Here is a 19,508-nt window from a genome sequence, read left to right on the forward strand (position 1 = left end):
GTTCAAGCTGAAAATCTCACAGTTTGAAGATTTTCTACCTTATATGACACAGTATGATTACAGCTTTGATGTGTTAAAGTTACACTGCTAAAAAGATAAAAAGGGACACTTCATATCCATTCGTTAAACATCGTGTCAGGAAATGTTATTTTATCTACCGTTAAAGTTTATTCAGAATGACCCATGTTGCACTACTGCCTCTATGGGTCAGCTCACATCAGCAACACATCCTGAGCCCTCGACTGTCACACAGAGTTGGTCTTAGGTCAGTTTTCGCTTAAATCGGACTAAACACGGACTGCCATTGTAGGACTCTGATTGGTTATGTCATGAGGCATGTGATACTGATGTAAAAACTATAAGAACTGCTCAATACCTGATTTAGTTCTTTTTGAACTATTCTGTCACAGTACTTGTCACAGTAAAGATTTATAAGTTGCACACATTGTAAGTGACAGATGATTGACTAGAGCAGCCTTTCATTGTTAACAGTACCCAGCATGTTCACTCCTTGCCATGCAAATCACTGATATCAAATGGAATGCTGCCTTGGCAGTAGGTATACTGAAATGGCTTAGTGGGCTTCAGATTGAACTTGCTTTAACTTGTGTCCACTCTAATATGACTGGGTTGGACACACCACTCTAGACTCGGGTGATATGTACACCAGCTCTAAAAATTGATTAATTGTTACTAATTGTCATAATACCACATTCAAGTCCCCCCCCCCCCCCCCGAAAACTAAGTGGCAGACTATACAGTGTAGGTTATGTAAGTTTACAGATGTAGCAGAGGTCTTAGCCAGAAGTGGAACTGTGGATATGTGGGATAGGCCAAAAGATGTAGAGTCTTTTGCGGTACGGTTGTGTCGACTATGTGTTACATCATCTATTATGCAAAACGTCTTAAGGGCAACCTCTTATAGTGCAGGTCTTATTCTGCTTGATCTCAAGCTTGTGATCCTTGTATGATTCCACCAGAGAAGATATCTCTTGACACCTGCTGCAGGGCAGGTACATGGTGTTAGGGTTGTTTGTTTTCTTCATCTGTTCTTTGTCTCTGCGTAGAGTTTTCCTCCATTCTTTCCCCTCCCTCCCCTTATCCCTTTATTACAGCTGCTTTTCCTGTCTCAAACTTTTTCCCCTCTTATTTGTATGACTGTGCTTCCTCTTGTATCTCTTCTTCTCATTTGTTCCTTTTCTTTTTGGCTCACTGCCTCTTCTCTCCTGCCTTTGTCTCAGTGCTCTGTGTCCTGTGGCGGAGGAGTCCAGACTCGATCCATCCAATGTCTTCGACAAGGTCGCCCCGCAGCTGGCTGCCTGCCACACCAGAGGCCTGTCACTTCTAGGGCATGCAACACACAGTTCTGCCCGGCTGCTCCCCTGGCTCCAGCACATCGCTCTGGCAGCCGGGTCACAGCTGCTGGACCAACACTGAAAGGTATATTTCTCCGAGGGAACAAAGAACAAATTTATTCAGCATCATTAAATGATGACCATATAATTACAGACATGGGTGGAGATTTACTATTGAGATTTCATTCAAAGACTAGCAGCCCAAGAGTTTGCAAGACTTAGCGTCTTACTGTATCAAAGTATGGCAAACCAATTAGTTTGCATGCCAACACACTGGTTTGTAGCACACTTCAGTTTGTTAGTATTTTGCATGTTAAGGAGCTGAACCATTTCTCACCGTTTGGGTGGCGATGACTCAGACAATAGAGCATTTGGACTAGTAATTGGAAGGTTGGTGGCGTTCCTCCCGTTTAGGCGTTCTTGAGCAAAATAGTGAACTCCAAATTGCCCCTGATGCATTTATCAGAGTATGAGTGTGTGCATGATAGTTAAAAAGTGCTTAAAGGCATAGAATTAAATGCTGCACGAACGAGTGTTTGTAAATGGCTTGCAATAACAAGCGCTGTATAAGTATCAGTCCATTTATATTAGCAGGCCATCACACTAAAGTGTGTAACAGTTATTAACATCATTAAACACTGGCCTATACGCAGCTTAAAACCAGCATGTTAGTATTGCCATTGGGAGCATATTAACATGCTGACATTAGCACTGTGTGTGTTGGTGTTCAAGTGATTAGTCACTCAGGCAATGAACTGAAAAACAAAAAAGTTTAGCAATAATTTAGTCAAATGTTTTCTGGTTTGCTACTTTCTTTGCTTTGTTTATTCTCATATCTTCAAGTTAATGTTTATACTTATAATATGTATAATAGCATTGCTTCTTTTTGTTTTCTCTTCAGAAGAACACTGTGTGGATCACTTCAGCTGGTGCCACTTGGTCCCTCAGCACGGCGTCTGTAACCACAAGTTCTATGGGGAGCAGTGCTGCAAGTCCTGCTCCAGCAAGAAGCCATAGAGCTCTGACACCTCTGAGTCCACAACGGCCGGCCTCGAACAAAAGTGCTGCTACGGAGGCCATTCAGGGGCAAATACTCACTACACACAGGACTGTGCACAGCAATGTGTGTTTTCTTCCTGGAGTACTTGACTAATGCATTTTGTATAGAAGTGAAAGAGTACATACACAGACTTTGTTCAAGAAGGCAACATGGCTGCTGATGCTCTTCTGCCAAAGTGGCGTCATCAGGTCAATGCTCACATTGAAACTGGAAAGACAGTGAAATCCAAACTGAAGACTTGTTGTAAAATATATGTATCTTGATATTTTGTGGAGTATTTTCCTCTTGAAACCCCTGAAACTAGAAAGCCATCAGGACAACAGGAAAGAACAATAGTGTGATTAGTTATATGTTGTACATTTAAAGGCATCTGGTTTCGTATGTCTTTGTTTAAGTTATTATGGGTCCTAATATATGATTTTACATTTTGTGAGATTTACAGTGGATTTGGGACATGTTATTTTTGTGTTTTGTGCCAGTCACCCTTGGATCCACATGATTCAGTTTTATATGGGGCGTTAGTAATCAGGTGAACTGCACTTCTCCTTCACATGATGTCCACTTGTCATGTTTACTACTCCTGAATTGCACCACGTCACATTCATATCAGTGCTATTTAAACATCCGTATCTGTGTACCTAAAACATGTTATTCAACTGCGTTGTAAGTGGTTGTATTTTTTTTTTTTATCTCTGCTTTATCTTTATGGTAAATAACTTCACCATCTATCTGTCTTTCTTTTCTTCACTGCATTCTCTCTATCGATTACAGCCACAATGAGGTGAATAATGAGTAAGGCTGTCTGCAAGCCTGGGGGAGAGTAGAGGAGGGTGAAGAGGGAGAGAAGAGGATGATTGCTCGGTAAGCGTGGGTGCAGTCTAGATAGCAAGGGGTTTTGGTTATTGAGAGAGAGTAGTGTAGGTGTGTTCTCCACAGAAGTCTGGTCAAAATATAGAGATGTGGCAGGTGGAGCTTGAGATAAGAGATGATGCACTCGTGTACATTTCTGTTTTGATTGGGGCACAAAACAACATAAAAACAACATATATGCAATAGTTTGGTTGAAGGGAATTTTGATGGCTCAAATTCTAAAAACAGACAGTAATGTAAAATAGACTGACTGATTTATTGGCAAGCCAATATTAGCTATTGGTTAGTCTCTCAGTATCAACATTTATAACAACAGATAAATACAATTTTTTAAAAGAGATCAAGGAAGAAAAGCAAAAACACCCTTGAACCAATATGAAATCAGACGTAAACAAACCAATATCTGTTTCTTTAACTAAAAGAATCTACAAACATGATTGATCAATATATAAATAGTCTACAAACTCACCTATTATGCTATTTGATTTACCCCCTTAGGAAAATGACTAATAATTTGAGACTTCAGGTAATACTGTATTTATAGATGTATATAAATATACAGTATAAAAACTAAATTGTAGTCAGGCTAAAATTTTCTTCGTACATAAAACTGTTGCCTGCAGTGACAAACCAATGAAAAAATGTGATGCATTTTAACTCCTTGTTTTTTTTAATATTTCCCCCACATCTTTACAATTCACTTCCTCTTCTCTGATCAGTTTAAAAAAAACTGTTATTCTCACTTTGCATAAGACCACATAAAAGAATTAGCAAGGTTAGCAACTAACTGGTAAACACAGGAGACCAGTAGAGCAGTAAAAAGCAGCATATAATATTATCATTTTAAAACCTGTCTTAATTTATATTTAGGCAACTTGAAGTTAATGGAACAAATATGCATGCAAAGTGAAAGTAAATCAATGTGTCTTTACCTTTGGCAAAAAAAGGCTCTTAAAGTGCCTGACTATTAGCTAGTTGGTAATGGTGGCTGTCAATTTAAGTACAGAGTAGGCCACGTTCAGCTTATCAGAACCATGACTGCAAACAAAAACATTAAAGCAACCCTTTGATGTCATCACTAAAGAAAACTGTTTCCACACTAAATATGCTAATTTAATCATTTTTTGTTGTGAGAAAATTGATGAAGCAACTTTAAAGTTTGGCATTAGTGTTGTCTTGCATTCTATCCCCATGAGCACTGTGATTATTGCCCAGTTGGACACTTAATGCCCATTATTTGTCTGGCCACTCAGTGGGAATCTGCTTTCACTATTATTGGCCTCTTGGCAACTTCAGACATTTGATAACTTTTTGCCCCTCTCAAAACTTTCATAACTAGAAGCATGCTGAGATTTATGCTACTAAACAATGTTTTTCTTACAGTGATTATGCCACCCTTTCTCGCTCTGCGGGGTCTGCGATTGCTCTTTAATCAAACCGTCTGCATGAATCATGAAGCCTGGAGTCCTCACATCGTCTTGGCTGCATGCTGTTTACTGGCATGCTGTGAGCCAGACACCGCAAGCTGGGGCACATGCACATACACACAAATATGATGGCTAACATACACAAATTTAACTTGTTCACTGAGCATCAGGCTGACTGTGAAGTGTGTGGGTGAGAGCATGCTTTTGGAATTTGGGCGTGCATACCCTTGTTACATGGTTTCCCAGCTGCATGCCTGCATTTGCTGCTTGGATTCATGCATTTACAAGTGTGTGCCTGTGTCTTAAAGGGCGAGTGTTTGTACAATACATATGTATGTCCCTACAAGCCAGCCTGTGATGTCTACATCGCAGTGGGGCAGCAATTTTACCGCTGAGCTGATGTGAGAATTTCTATATCTCCATCCTGCTTTCAGTTCCAGATGGGACTCAATTTCCTCTGCCCATATTGGTTCATAATGACATATTTTGATTATCTTAGCATGGGGAGCCACATCAACCCTTGGCATTACTGCCGTGGAGACATAAAGAGATTGAGACTCAAATAAAAATGCAGAAATGGAGGAGTAGCTCTTTATTTGGCATCCTCACTTGAATTTGGATTTGTGTTGGGTAATGTGCTTGCAACATCAAAACTTAAAAACTTCCCCAAAATATAAACAGATAATTCATCACTTTAATCAGACAGGTTTTTCTGATGCACTCAGAGCTTAAACAAGTTCAGTGTATGCTGGATAAAAAGTGTTTGCAGAGAATTATATGACAATATTCCTAAAAATGTTCTAATATCTATCTATAGATACCAGAACTCAGTATTAATGAGTTTGATTAATTCCATCCTATAGGGGGTTGTTGACAACGATAATTTCAGGAATTGACAATGCTCACCTGCTACATCCTGTCAATCAATGCAATGGAACCAGATGTTGGCATTTTAGCAAAGGAGGACAAGTGTGCAAATTTTACACCATAAAAATATGTTTTTATTTATAGTAAACTCTGATGACAGATTGACTAACATGTCAGTGCCAGAAAATTTGGCAGTAGCAGTAACATCTGTTAATGAATTTAATGATCTCAGAAATATTAAATCTGGTTAACTTAAACCTGATATGCTTCCATTAATGTGGCAGTTTGATTCTAAGGGTCATGGCAACTTTGTATACTCCAGCTCTATCAGGGAAGTTAAGAAGCACAAAACAGCAACAGCCAACCTGATGGGGATATCTATTACAGCCATCGGAATGACTACATTAAAGGGAAAACAGACAAACCTTAAGAATCCATTATTAGGCAAAAATTTTAATACCACATGATTTCTGACATTAAGCTGTACTTTGAGTTTAATGTTTAGCATTTTAGTATTGTTGCGTAATGCTTATAAGGATGCTGATGCTAGCATTTTGGGAGCACATCTGTGCCTTGCTAGAGCCTCAGTGAGCCACTAGCATGGCTGTGGCCTTGTTTAAAATTCATCACATCTGTTTTCATGTCTCCTGAAACAACCCGCCGCTATGAGAAACCTTGTCCAAAGAAAAAGAAGTGTACCTTTTTGGAACCTGGTACACAATGAGCACACTGCGCGAAAGTAAATGCCTGCCTTGGTCTGTCAATTCCAAAATAGGCCTGTCTCTCTTAATACTTGAGCTACCCAGGCTGAGTGATGCAGGTATTTCTTTCCTGTTTTCAGCATGCTCTTGAGGTCCCCCCTTTTTTTTCCAGTTGGCAAAGCACCAGTTGTTGTCGGTCCAGTTGTAAGTCAGGGTCGGCTGTTATTTGCAGCTTAGACATTCCTCCGCTAGCTAAGTGTCAGGCAGGCCGGCTAAGACCGTCGTTTGTGTGCACTTGGCAGGCAGTGAACCCTGATAGGACCTCTCACAACTGACAGTCAGTCTAATCACATCTTAACAAAGTTCCATCTTAGCCTGTGTATGTGTGTCTCTGTGTGTGTATGTGTGTGTGTGGACTGAGAGAAAGTGAGAGTGATCTCTCTTTCTTGCAGGGCTTACTCTGAGGGCAGGCTTCACAGCAAGTGAAAGCTGTCATATTTCAACTCCACCTCTCCCATCAGTACCTCTGTATCAGACAGAGTTCACGAAGCACGTGCCCACACATACAAAAAGATAGCAGACACACACTCATACCCCTTCATTCATCCCACCATCCCCTCTCTCTCTCCCTCACACACACACACGATGTGGCTGCCTGCACAGGGGAGCGCCTGGTATTTGCTGCAGGGTGATTGCAGGTGGATCATGGCATTGGCAGGGCTTTAGAGGTGTTCAGTTGCGTGGGAGTCGCAGTGTGGGGCTCATTCGTTGCTGCCAGGCGTCTCCTCTAACGTTAAGAGATCTGCGAGGAGCAGATCTAGGTGATTAAGAGCTCAAAAGACGACTGGCAGCTCTGCGTCAAGACAAGCCTTTGCGTCTCTGTCATGCTGGATGATTTAAGATTCGAGTAAAGACCTGTGTATATATGGCTCACGCCTAACTAAACCTCCTCAGCTCTGGCGAACCCTCACCCCCGATCCTTGCCCATCACATGCTCCCAGCCTGTCTCTCATTAGCCTTTTCTGCTACCCATCTCCATCTTTTTTTTAAAACATTTTCTTTACCTCACCTCACCTCACCTTACCTCCCTCTTCCTCTACCCCCTTCACTGTCTCACCTCTCACTTCTTTCATCTCATTACCCTTGCTTATGCTTTTGTAAACTCTGGAAAGTTTGTAGTGTTTGGCTTTTGAAGCGCCTAAATCACTTTATAATGCCACATGCTGTGTGTTTTCTCTCTGCAGTGGGAATCTGTCACAGCTGTTGTATATGCATGTCTCTAAATTCATTTTTTAATTAAAAGATCAGGAATCTTCCGGGGTGTTTAAATTTGTGAGAAAGCAAACAAACAAACAAAAAACCCCCAGAAGTGTCCCTTGACCCCTCTCGACTGAGAATCATCGATTACGTGAACGTTTTGTTTTAAAAACATTGCACCATCCCTGTTTGTCATACTGCAGCAGAGGCAGCACTTATTCCCCTTGGCTGCTCAAGCACCACTTTTACAAAATATAGTCCACCTGTTCATTTGCTGATTACATGAATGCACTGATTTGCTAAGCATATTTCGAGCATTTTTTTTACTCATCCCCCCTAAGCGCATAGAACCTTGAATGTGGACATTTTCTTATTTATTTATTTTTTGTTTGCTTTTTTGCTCATACCAGCTTATTCTCGCTCTTGCTCTCTCTCTGGTGCATAAAGGTTTTCTGAGCATCCCTGCTCAGATCCATTGAGTAAAAAGCTTTTACTTAACGTATTTTCTCCTTGAGGCTATGAATATTATTGATCTGTGTGTTTGCTGCAACTCTCTCTCATCTATCTTCCTTTGAGCGGCCGGTTTCTCATCATTTTCCCCTGAAATGTAAGAATTGATTAGAATCCTTGGGGCCCTGTAGGCACCAGCTGCAGCCGTGCCCACCTGCCTAACCTCGTGACCTTGAGCAAACAGCATCCAAGTGGCTGGAAATGGACTGAGCTCCTTTTATTGTATCTTTGTCCTTTTTCAGATTTATTCTTGTTGTGTATTTATGTGAATTTATAAAGATGGAGCTCTTCTACGTCATTCTGAAAGAAGCGCACATTTCTTCCGCTACCTCCTCTTCCCTGGAGACACTGCTATACAGATTAAGTCATGTAGAGTACACCCACATGTATACAAGTATAGTATGTACACATGCTACACATTTTACTCCGTTTAATGAGCTGCTGGTGAAATCTATGCGCGCTACAACATTTCCTCAGTTCTTTGTCTGACCACCAGAGGGCAGTGCCCACTCAAAAATTCTGCATTCAGTCTTTGAGTCTTTTTGTCCCTCCACGTTAAATGCAAATTGCAAACTATATAAACAAAAACAACAACAACAGCAAAATAAATCACTTTCTCACACCTAGATGTTAGATGTATGCAAATGGTCTCCCCTTTATTTCCTTACACTAAACAAAAGCAATGACTTCTCTGACCTCCAAGTTACAAAGTTAAACTCGCCACTACTATATGCACATTCCCAAACTTCATTTCGACAGGCGTCATTTCAATATTTGTTCCTCAGACTGTCATATTTTATTGATGAACTGTGCGCTCAAGCTGGCCACGGGGAATACAATTCCACAACAGATATGTAAATTCCAACCTATCAATTTTTCAGACCTTTTGGTCGGCAATGCCAGCTAAATCTCTGAGGCCATCCTTCACTTTGCCCCTTGTGGATAAAAAGATGAATAGGCGAAAACAAGCCAGGCTTGATTTTTAGACCACCAGTGATTTCCTAAACTAAATGAAGCACTCTCCGCACGTTGAGGGCAAAGCTGAATTATAAATAATCAGGGGGAAACGTCATCAGACGGAAAGAAACAAGGTCAGAACTATTACCAATTAACTGTTACTTTTTTGTGCAAGGCAAGCAACAAAAGTGTAAAGGAAGGAGGGTGAAGCGCTCTCCTTCACTGTGGAAAAACAGCCGGGGAGTGTGTGTTGTAGGTAATTGGCCAAGGTTACAAACCTCAATAAATCAAAGCCGTGCTAGTGCTTCAAACAAGGACAAAGCAATGGTCGCATTACAGCAGATACATTATTTTCTGACACATATTTCAGTTTCCAGCATCCTCGTACATGATTGTACTTCCCACGTACAGCAAGCCGCACTCCCCCTTACTTGACCTCTCACTTTATGTTCTTTTGTACTGAGTGGCACACTTGGAAGATAAAGAGCTTCCACATCAGGCTTTCCTTCAAGACTTTCATCTTAATGAGGCCTTCATGAGACTGAACAGATTGGTTTGAAAGTGAAAGAATGTCTTCTTGAACAAAACATCTTATTCGGTCGAGGATTTGCTTTAGTTGCTAGTTAGCTAAATGAAGAGAATACTCTGAATCATTCTGAGAGGGCAAATCCCATCACTGCAGGGTACGGTTGATCTCTGGCAGCTCCAATTGGTGTAATGGATCAGACAAAGTTGATAAAATGCTAAAAGTTGAGCTACAAAAATTAATTTGATGCTGTATTTTACTCTACAGCTGCACCTTTTGTAGAGGTGTTTGGGGAGCTGGTTTGCCTTTCAAATCAAGAAAAGCTCTAAAATCAACAGAAAGCTTCAAAAATTGCTCTAAAAAGGTGCCAAAACAATCTGTGTGCAGTGCAGTGTATACTAAAGCTGGCATCTTTAAATCAGTGAAAAGGGAAAGCACTGACGGACGTACTTTGTGACGTCTTGAATAGCAAGTAGAACCAATTTACAGCTGTTAACCCTGCATGTGTGCGTATCTGAGCACGAGATCCTCTCGCTGTGTGCATGTGTGTGCAGACAACAAAGTTGCACGGGAATAAATCATAACTTTTTCTAAGACAATAGTGACAATTCCAAGTAAATCTCAGCCCGCTGAAGCGTCTGTCGCTGTCAAGCGCTTCTCTGAAATGGAGAGGTTTTTCTATATATACAGACAGAGAGGGAGAGAGAATGAGAGAGACAGACAGAGATGGAGTGAGAGAGAGGAGTCTGACAGATTTCAGTGACACTGTGCCTCACAGCCACTTCCTCAGTGCTTTTTACCCACTGCCTCTAGTGAAGCATACACATGAAAGTGAAGAAGGCATCGCATGCATCCAAAACGGCGAACGGCACCATTAAAGATACAAAACAACTGTCACCTGAAGCCAGAGTCAGTGCATTTGACGTTTTTTCACATTACCATCAGCAGTTTGTTTAGACTGAACTTAAACTGTGGGGATATTACAAACAAAACCAAAAAGAACTCTGACACACATCCATGCAACTGTAATATCAGCACAATAAATAAATCCCATTTTACAAATGATTTTCTCTATTAGACGCAGCACTTGTAGCAGCCTGGAGTATATACCCCCACCTCTCTTTTGTTCTCTCCGGAGTTGTATAAACCTCTGTCGACAGCAATCACATCCGCAATAGATACAAATCCAAATGAAACAAATCAATCTAACTGCCTGCCCCTCTTCCTCTTCCCTCTAGCTTCTCCCCCACTTGCCTCCCACCAGCAGAGAAAACTGTGCCCATAAAAGTGGAGCTCAGATTGGAAAGTTTGTTTCCATTTGGGTAGGGTTTCCTTCGCAGAGCGCTGGAGTAGAGAAACAATGAGAAGTGGGCAGGTGTGTCTGGCTGTGCTGGCGAGGTTCGGTTTCATTGTTACCTTTGCTGTACCTCGGCTAATCATCTAACACAGTGGTTGGTCCAGCCGGCAGGAGACTCAAATACCTCTGCCCTCCCCGGGTTGGCCTCAATTAGTGGGGAATTAAAGTCCTGCTTCATGGATAGGATTCATGGGGGACACTGCTCCTTAATTACAGCAGCTCTCCATGTACTGCTGGGGACTGATTGCAAGGCAAGACAACACCCAACCCAGCACCCACCCAGCCCTATTTGGGGGTGTCTGGAATACTGCTTTGTTGAAATCAGCAGGCAGATGCAGATTAGTTACTCAGCTAATACAATAGTTCAGATCTACAAGTGTCACTGTAATTTCTTCACTTTCCTTCCCTGCTGTCTACAACAAGTCCATGGAGTCTTTCTTTTTTTTTTCTTTTTTCCTTTGTTTTTACCCAGAAATAATCAACAGCAGCGATGTGAAAAATGTTGCTTTGAGCGCTTGTTTTGCTACAGTTTATACAGGCCTTGTAATAAAAAGTTGAAATACTTTTTGTATTTTTTCTGCTCATTACAAATAGTTTCTCTATTGGCGACTAAGTTGATTTAAAGTAGAGTCATTATACTCATTTTCAGCTCTGTAGTTTTATGGGTCTCTGCACGCCTCACATATTTATTTATTTACTGATGCAGTTCCTCAGTTTATTCACTACAAAAAAACCCAACAACAAACAAACAAACAAGCAAACGAGAAAAAAAACTATCTTTTGACTTACATTGGAATGGCCATTTCTCAAATCCATAAATGTTCAAGCTGGAAATTAAACAGCAATACAAGAATGCACAGCATAGACTCTGCAGCAGCAAAGTTTACAACAGGAAGTCTCTGTGATCTGCTTTCAATCACAAGCTGAACAATAAATTGTCTATTAATATGTCCTATTTAATGTAAAATACCAGCTGAAGATCAAAACCTTTGCCATCACGAAATAAAGAAGGTGGCTGGCTGAGAGTTTTCTGTGTCATATTCAGAGATGGGCAGTAACGAGTTACTGTAATCCGCTTACTTTATCCAAGTAACGAGTAAAGTAAGGGATTACTATTGCAAAAAAGGTAATTAGATTACTGTTACTTTCCTGTAAGCACACTGCGTTACTAAAACTGTGATTTTTTTGTGAGAGTGTCTCATGACAATGACGTAAGCCAGTGCGACGTTCGTGGCAACAGCTGTGTGCAGATCAAAAATGGGTAATATAACGAGTGCGGGAGAGCATATGACCGTGCAGCGTTTAAAGCGTGGAAGTACTGACCTTACTTTGAGTTTGATTCCGTAAAAAGTGACAAAAAAATTAGCGTCCGCTGCTCACTGCGTGGGAAGAAAACTTCTTTTTACAGCGAAAAAAGCCCTGAACGTCCGAGCAAGCGCCAAATACGCTGCCGCTGGAATGTGAAACTCCCAGATCCTTCCACTGACCGCTACGACACACCTGCACCAGGGCCTCCGCCTGCCCCACTCCTGCTATACAGGTGAAAATAGAGCAACAGGACCGCTGAGTCTTTGATTTTATTTATTTTCTGCTGTGTTTTACGTGCATTTATTTGAAAGAGTGAGTGTAAACACAAAAAACTATTTTATTTTATATGCTGGAATATGCAGAAAATAGGTTTAAATGTTAAACAAATTTCTTCCAGTCAGAGAATGTTGCATATAATTTAATGTTTGCTTTATGCGTAAAGTTAAAAGATTAAAACTAATAAAACTAGTTTCAAAAAGAGACTTTTTCATTTGATTACATTTTATATGACAGATTATGCAGAAAAAATAGAATTGGGCTGAAAGATCTATTGCTTTATTACCTATTCAGGTTGTAAATCATTTTTTAAAAAAGTAACTAAGTAACTAATTACTTTTGAAAATAAGTAATCAGTAAAGTAACGGGGTTACTTTTTGGGGGGAGTAATCAGTAATTAGTTACTGATTACTTTTTTCAAGTAACTTGACCAACACTGGTCATATTTCTATATTTTCTTTGTGGCTACATAGACACTCTCAAGGTACTCAAGCTTTCCTCCACAGTCCATAAACATTCTTGTTGAGTTAAATGGTAAATCTAAATGAAGTAGTTGTTAATGTGAATGGCTGTTTGTCACTAGGTATTGGTCCCACGATTGACTAGCAACATGTTCAAGTGAGCAACATAACCTGCCCTATGTCAGCTGAGATAGGCTCCAGCCACGCCTTTGACCTTGAGCTAGATAAGCAGTTGAGAAAATGGATTAATAGAAAGTAGCATACGTGACTGTTTTAGCAATATTGTGTAAATGAAGTCACAAACAATTTCATCATTTGCAGACATGTGGCTTCTTACCACATGGCCATTTCTGGCCATTTTGGAAGTGTAATAATCCTGAATTATAGTGAAAAACCTACTAATTATGTAGATGAGATAAACTGTGGCAACTATGAGTAAACAAACTAGTGTATATACTCTCTCAGAGGCAGTAAAACTCTTTCATGGCAAGCATCTTGCTCGTTATTTGGAGAAACTGAGCAAAGAGGGGCTGGAGATGGCCCCAACCGGTGGTGGAAGATGGCCCCGCCCCTCCCTGAGCCTGGTTCTGCCGGAGGTTTCTTCCTGTTAAAAGGGAGTTTTTCCTTCCCACTGTCGCCAAAGTGCTTACTCATAGGGGGTCATATGATTGTTGGGTTTTTCTCTGTATGTATTATTGTAGGGTCTACCTTACAATATAAAGCGCCTTGAGGCGACTGTTGTTGTGATTTGGCACTGTATTAACAAAATTGAATTGAATTGAATTGGAGATGGATGTTCTCCCTGACATCCGTGGCACTCTCCCTGACTTCACACCACATGATTTGTATCATTACATTATCAACAACCCCTTAAATGACACTGAACAAGATCTGAAGCCCTACACAGGTTTGCATGCTTACCAGTATTTTGTGTTAAAGGAGACATGAAATGGTACACATATAAAGGCTAATTTACACCTTTGAGGTCTGCTCTAAAAAACGGACATAGATGTAACTCTGTCTGTGAAGCTGGATTTAAGAAATAAACTTAAAGTTTTAAAACATGTTTAGCGCCATCTTCTGTCAGTATGGCATGTGACATAGTGTGGTTGGTTGGTTGGTTGCAGCTAATAGACTTACATTAGTTTATGTTAGCTAACTAGTGGCAGAATCGATAATTTAGAGGAAAATAACGATACTAAAACCAATAATCAGTTTAAGGGGATCACATTTGGGCTGTCCCTTTCTGCAACAATGAGTTTTATGTTAAGAAACTGAGGATATACTGTCTACCTTACTCTCTTTCTCTTTAGGAATAAGTGGCTGTTCACTGTTTGGCGAGCTGCACTCAAAATCCGGTTGTTAGTCGTAATGTTCGGGTTTGTAGAGTACTTTATAAATGACGACAGTGGGGAGGAGTAATAATTTCTATGTGAACTACATACGAGTGATTGGATGTGATTGCTACTGCTTCTCATGTCCAATATGGCAGACAGCTCTTACACAATGATCATGTGACGTCACGTGCAAAACCTTTATAGCATTAGTCTAGCTGAAAATCCTGCTAGGTACTGAGGTCTGTTAACACAAGAGTCCTCTGAGAAGCCATGTAAACAAACATGTTGGTTTCCTTTAAATGTAAGCCATATCCTTTTAGTTTTGATTTCTGTTACCTTATTATTATTGTGGAAATCTAAGTATACTGTTACTTAGTAACAACTAGGTAGGGCTCATCTAGTCATCAAGTCGGTTCTGTAAGTTTCTGAAAGATTTTGGTCTTCATGTCATGATGACTCCACTGCTGTGCAAGTCAACCATACATCATATATGGTAAATGGACTGATTATTATATAGCGATTTTCTACTCTGAGTACTCAAAGTGCTTTATACAATTTGCTTCTTTCACTCATTCACACGAGCACTTTTTTTCTTTGCTTTTTCTACGTAAGTGCTTTATATCTAACATTCACACACATTCATACTCCGATGGATGGATCGGAGAGTTGGTATCCTGTCCAAGGGTATTTAGCATGCAGACTGGAGCAGCCAGGGATTGAACCACCAACCTTCTTATTGATAAATGACCTGCGCTACTTCCTGAGCTACAAGCCAGGAAAAGTAATAGACTAAACATAGTTTAGAGCGGCTGACATATTAGAATAAATAATTCCACAATCCACACTCTACATCAAGAGAAGACGAGCCAAAACAGTTAAGCTCTCGCTAAAGCTTTTAGGTTTTAGCTTCTCAGGAGCACAGAGGCTTCAATAATTGTGAAATGGAAAATGCCCAAACTAAATAACTGCGCCATAAGGACAACCATCTTACCAACATTGTCAGGATTTTATGGTAGATTAACAGAATTAAAGTCACTCTGAGTAAACAGCATGCAACTTTCTTGGATGTTACCAGATGGCAATTAGAGAACTTTGGGGGCAAAACGAAAATATTTTCTAACTCTCTGCGGGTATTAAAGTACCATATCTGGTAGATGCTAGACACTGCTAGACATCATTTGGCCAATATTATCCCTAAAGTGCTTGAAGTATCATGCAATATGGCTGTGTCACAGAAGAAAAACTAAGGGAAGGATGAATACAGCCCAATGCATAAAGGTCCTTGCAGAACACCTGTTCCACAGCAAAGCGACAGTTCACCTCTTAGCATAGTAATTATCTTACGGATACAAGAAAGATATGGAGTGGACTCGGCACAAGTTTCTGGTTTAGGAATGCAATGGGAAATAAATGTACAATGTAAAATTATATTAATTCCACTGATATCTTTACATAATGTATTCCACATAAATACACTGCCATAAATTGATACTCAGGAGCACTGGATCTAGAATTAAAGCATCAACTGAACCTACACTTGTGTGCTGATAAGTTCTCTAGCTTCTGATGGTTTGATATGCATTCTTTATTTGGGAGGGCAGAAAATCACACAGGCTGTTTCCACAATCCACATCTCAATGTGGCTTTTTGTGAAAAAGGTTGGAATAATTGCTCTTTGTCTCTGCACCTGTGTGATGCAGAAAAATCTCCTTCAATTTCTATGAAAAAGCCCATAAGAGCCACTTGTGACATGGGAACAGCAGCAGGCTAGAGTGCCTGCAATATTATATACTCAGGGAAGCAAGTGGGTACACATCTCCTTATGTTATTTTTACATTTTATTTCTGAAAGTCAGAGGGAGAAGAGTAAGGGGGAGGCATCCACAAAAATAATTGATGGTACTGTTAGCATCCACCTTACATAAAAGTGGTCAAGAAGGCAAGAGACAAAGCTAAATAACTTGATTTGTGTTCTCCTTAGTAAGAAATGTCAAACATCAGCATTGCAAATTTGTATTCTGGGATAGTGTTTTCCTGTCACATCACATATTAGCAGCCGAGATATTCCCATTTCTCGCTCACTGGAAAACCACTTGGAGCCTGTATCCACTGCAAGACTCTGACAAATGTCACCAGGCTACCTTCCACACTGGATTTTGCATTTTGTATCAATAGTTAGGGAGGTTTCATAAATCAGCTCAGACAAGTTTCCCCCCCCCCCCCCAGTCTTCTCAGAGGTTAGATTTGCAGCACCGCCAGTGATGGCATGAGAAATGAGGACCATTGTCATTTTTGAAGAAAAAGGGGAAAGGAAATCAAAAGACAGATAGATATATGTTGAAGACAGGCAGAGGGATGGAGGAAGGAGAATTCAGGCTGAAAATGGAGGAGTATCTGGACAATACCAGATCAATTGAAGCTATATTAAAGCTTTCCTCAACCTATTGACCCCCTCTTCAACGCATATTGGCAGATTTTGATTCATGGCACTGAGGGTGATGCAGGTTTGATGTTCATACATGTGTATGGTGTTTGTGTTCTTCTGTAAATGACTGTGTGAGTCATCATCACCATCATTACAGGGTAGCGATAGACAGCAAAGCACATGAAAAACAACATCTGCTGTGTGACTACAAGCACAACAGCACAGCAAAGACAGAAATAAATATAAAAAGCTAATCATGTACATGTGTACAATGTATTGTCACACATTTTTTTTTTGCAATTTGGCATGCTTCTTTTTTTATTTTATTTTTTTTATTACAGGGCATTGTGTTCTGCGTCCTGATCAACTGTGATCAATCTTGTGCCGTGTCTCCTGTACAGTACGGAATGTGTTCAGCTCGTTACATTTACATAAATCTTCGACCGCTAGCAGTGTGACTCTGAAGTGCTGTACTGTATGTTTGTAAGTTTTCTCCCCAACAAACACAATGTCTCGTCGACATTAATCCAAAACGTCGATGAGACGTTTTGCACCGTCAAAGGCACTTGTGGTAGCACCTGAAAGGCAGAGGAAGATGCTAACCATCGTACAAAAAGTTGGACTTCTGAACATGCTAAAGGAACGTAGAAGTTACCATATTTTTCAGACTATAAGGCACACCCGATTATAGGACGCATTAAGCGAAACAAAACAGTGAGATAAGTCAAACTTTACTCAACTCATTCTTCTTGCTTCCTCTACTTCCATACTATTGATTCATTAATGTTGAATTCTCTCACAGCTGCTGTATTCGCATGTTCTGGACCTGAAAACAGGGTTTGATCTTTGGTTTCATTCTATAATACCGTACTTATTTATCTATGAAGGTTTGAACTTTGAGGGTGTTTAAACAAGAGAGAAAAGTGTGAAAATGTTCATGCCTGTCTGAGAAGAGTGTATAAAGTGTGTAGTGAGGGGTTTTACAGCCTCAAAACATCTATAATAATTGTAAAAAACTTCGTGGATTTCACCTATCGCGGGTTATTTTTAGAACGTAACTCCCGCGATAAACAGGGGTCCACTGCATACTGATTTTTTTCTTTTGTTTTGATGTTACTCATCCAGTTCACTGGCATAGTCAGTTTGATGTCATGTCCTCAGTTTTCATTTAGTATTTAAAGTCCGGGACTTTAAATACGCACACTTTTACCATAAACAGTTGTAAATAATTAGATAAATAAAAAGTCAAACTAATTTCTAAAAGTTTTATAAATGGAGTTTTTAGAACTTTGAACTTACCTTATTTACACAAAAAGATCAGGGAGCTGGTTCATCAGCTAAAACTAGGAGGCTTGGTTAGCAAGCTGCAATCATAAACTGTACAGGCACAATAGCAAGATACGCATTGCTTAATACCATCATTTTACTCACCCAAACTGAACTGCAGATTTCTAGCCAATAGATTAGTATGCTAATCCATGAGAAATGCTAGAAAGGGCTACAGCAGCACAAACAGTAAAAATTGTTGAGTTCAAGGACCAGAAGCAGTGGATGAGACCTATTAGACGCCAATGGGCTCAAGCTTCTTGTATAAAAAAATTAAAACCTTTGACCTTGTTAAGGGCGAAAATATTCATGGAGGTCAAAATAGCAGCTTTTTTCTCTTTGCCTTAATTTTTTTTCTTTTTTTCTGGCAATAAAAATAAAAAAGGTTCTCACTTCAAAATTTTTCACATATAGACACAGGACTCTTTACTATCCTGTCAATGTTGTGAAAAGGCTTTAAAACTAGCCAAATAGCTTTTGGAGACTAAACCTGAACAATTTGTTTAATTAACCAGAAAGGGAAAGCAAAGTTAAAGAACAATAATTACTTTTTTGGTTTTTAAAAGAGCGCTGATGTTTGTTGGTGTTCAATAATACAGGGGCTAGCATGTCAAGACCCTAAGATGGCGTGGACAGAACACACATATTTGTACCCTGGGATGACAACACGTTGGCTGGCACAAATATATGTGATTAATTAAATCTGGCTTAGCTTTTTTTGGTAGTTAACACAGCAGCTTCTGCAGCAGTGCAATCGCTCACGTCAAATAAATATTTGAAATGGGTTTTTCCACTCACTGCAAAAGTCGGCTTGAGCATATAGCAAATCTAGAAGGATGAGTAAATGAATGAATGCATTCTCAGGATTCATGTAATATGCATCAGGACTCACCTCACTACATGATGCCAATAAAATGTTAAATGAGGAGTTTTTTTGTGCCAATTCAGAGCAGCACAGTAAGTTGTAAACACAACAATGAAATATAATCACAGAGTAGTTTATTAGGGGCAAGCATACATCTGCTTCGTGCCATTTTCCAGTCTTATGTCAAGTTCTAAACCAGACAATCAAACATGAAATGGAACAAGGTATGATTTACACTTAAGCCCATGGTTTCCAGCCTTTCAGACAGTTTTAGTATTGTATACCATTGTTTTCCGTTATCCCCTGACACTGCTGCCACGCAGACTGAGGTGAATGGGACTTTGTTTGTGTAACCCGAAGCCTTGAAAAAGTCTATTTGATTCAATTTCACCCCCATTGTACTGGGGTGGCGACAGAAAACCCAGAGACTGCTATCTGAAAAACCTCTGCAGATAAATCCAAAACTATCTACACAGCTACAGGGGTTTGGGTGAAAGAGAATTCGGCTGATAACTTCAAAATGTAAAAGAAGTGTCAGAGAATAATCAAGGCTGCCACATGCCTCATTCATAGAGAGATGCAGCAGGAATGAGGCAAATGAAGAATTACTGTTCCACCATAATT

At 40.0% G+C, this 19,508-nt stretch overlaps 1 protein-coding gene across 3 annotated transcripts in view; it reads left to right on the top strand.

Annotated features, from left to right (window-relative positions):
• The window catches only part of adamts18 (ADAM metallopeptidase with thrombospondin type 1 motif, 18), a 57,770-nt gene extending 49,117 nt beyond the window's left edge, over positions 1-8,653 (top strand). Inside the window, exons 23-24 of one of the 3 annotated variants that reach the window (XM_063480229.1) lie at positions 1,242-1,440; positions 2,260-8,653. In XM_063480229.1, coding sequence (XP_063336299.1) covers positions 1,242-1,440; positions 2,260-2,372 — 312 coding nt within the window. In that variant the 3' untranslated portion in view covers positions 2,373-8,653. Of the gene's footprint in view, positions 1-1,241; positions 1,441-2,256 lie in introns of all 3 variants that reach the window. The other 2 variants (XM_063480222.1, XM_063480237.1) reach the window with 2 other exon arrangements.
• Positions 8,654-19,508: the final 10,855 nt, after the last annotated feature.

This window comes from Pelmatolapia mariae, linkage group LG1 (genome assembly GCF_036321145.2).
Source record: "Pelmatolapia mariae isolate MD_Pm_ZW linkage group LG1, Pm_UMD_F_2, whole genome shotgun sequence".
Lineage (NCBI taxonomy): Eukaryota > Metazoa > Chordata > Actinopteri > Cichliformes > Cichlidae > Pelmatolapia > Pelmatolapia mariae.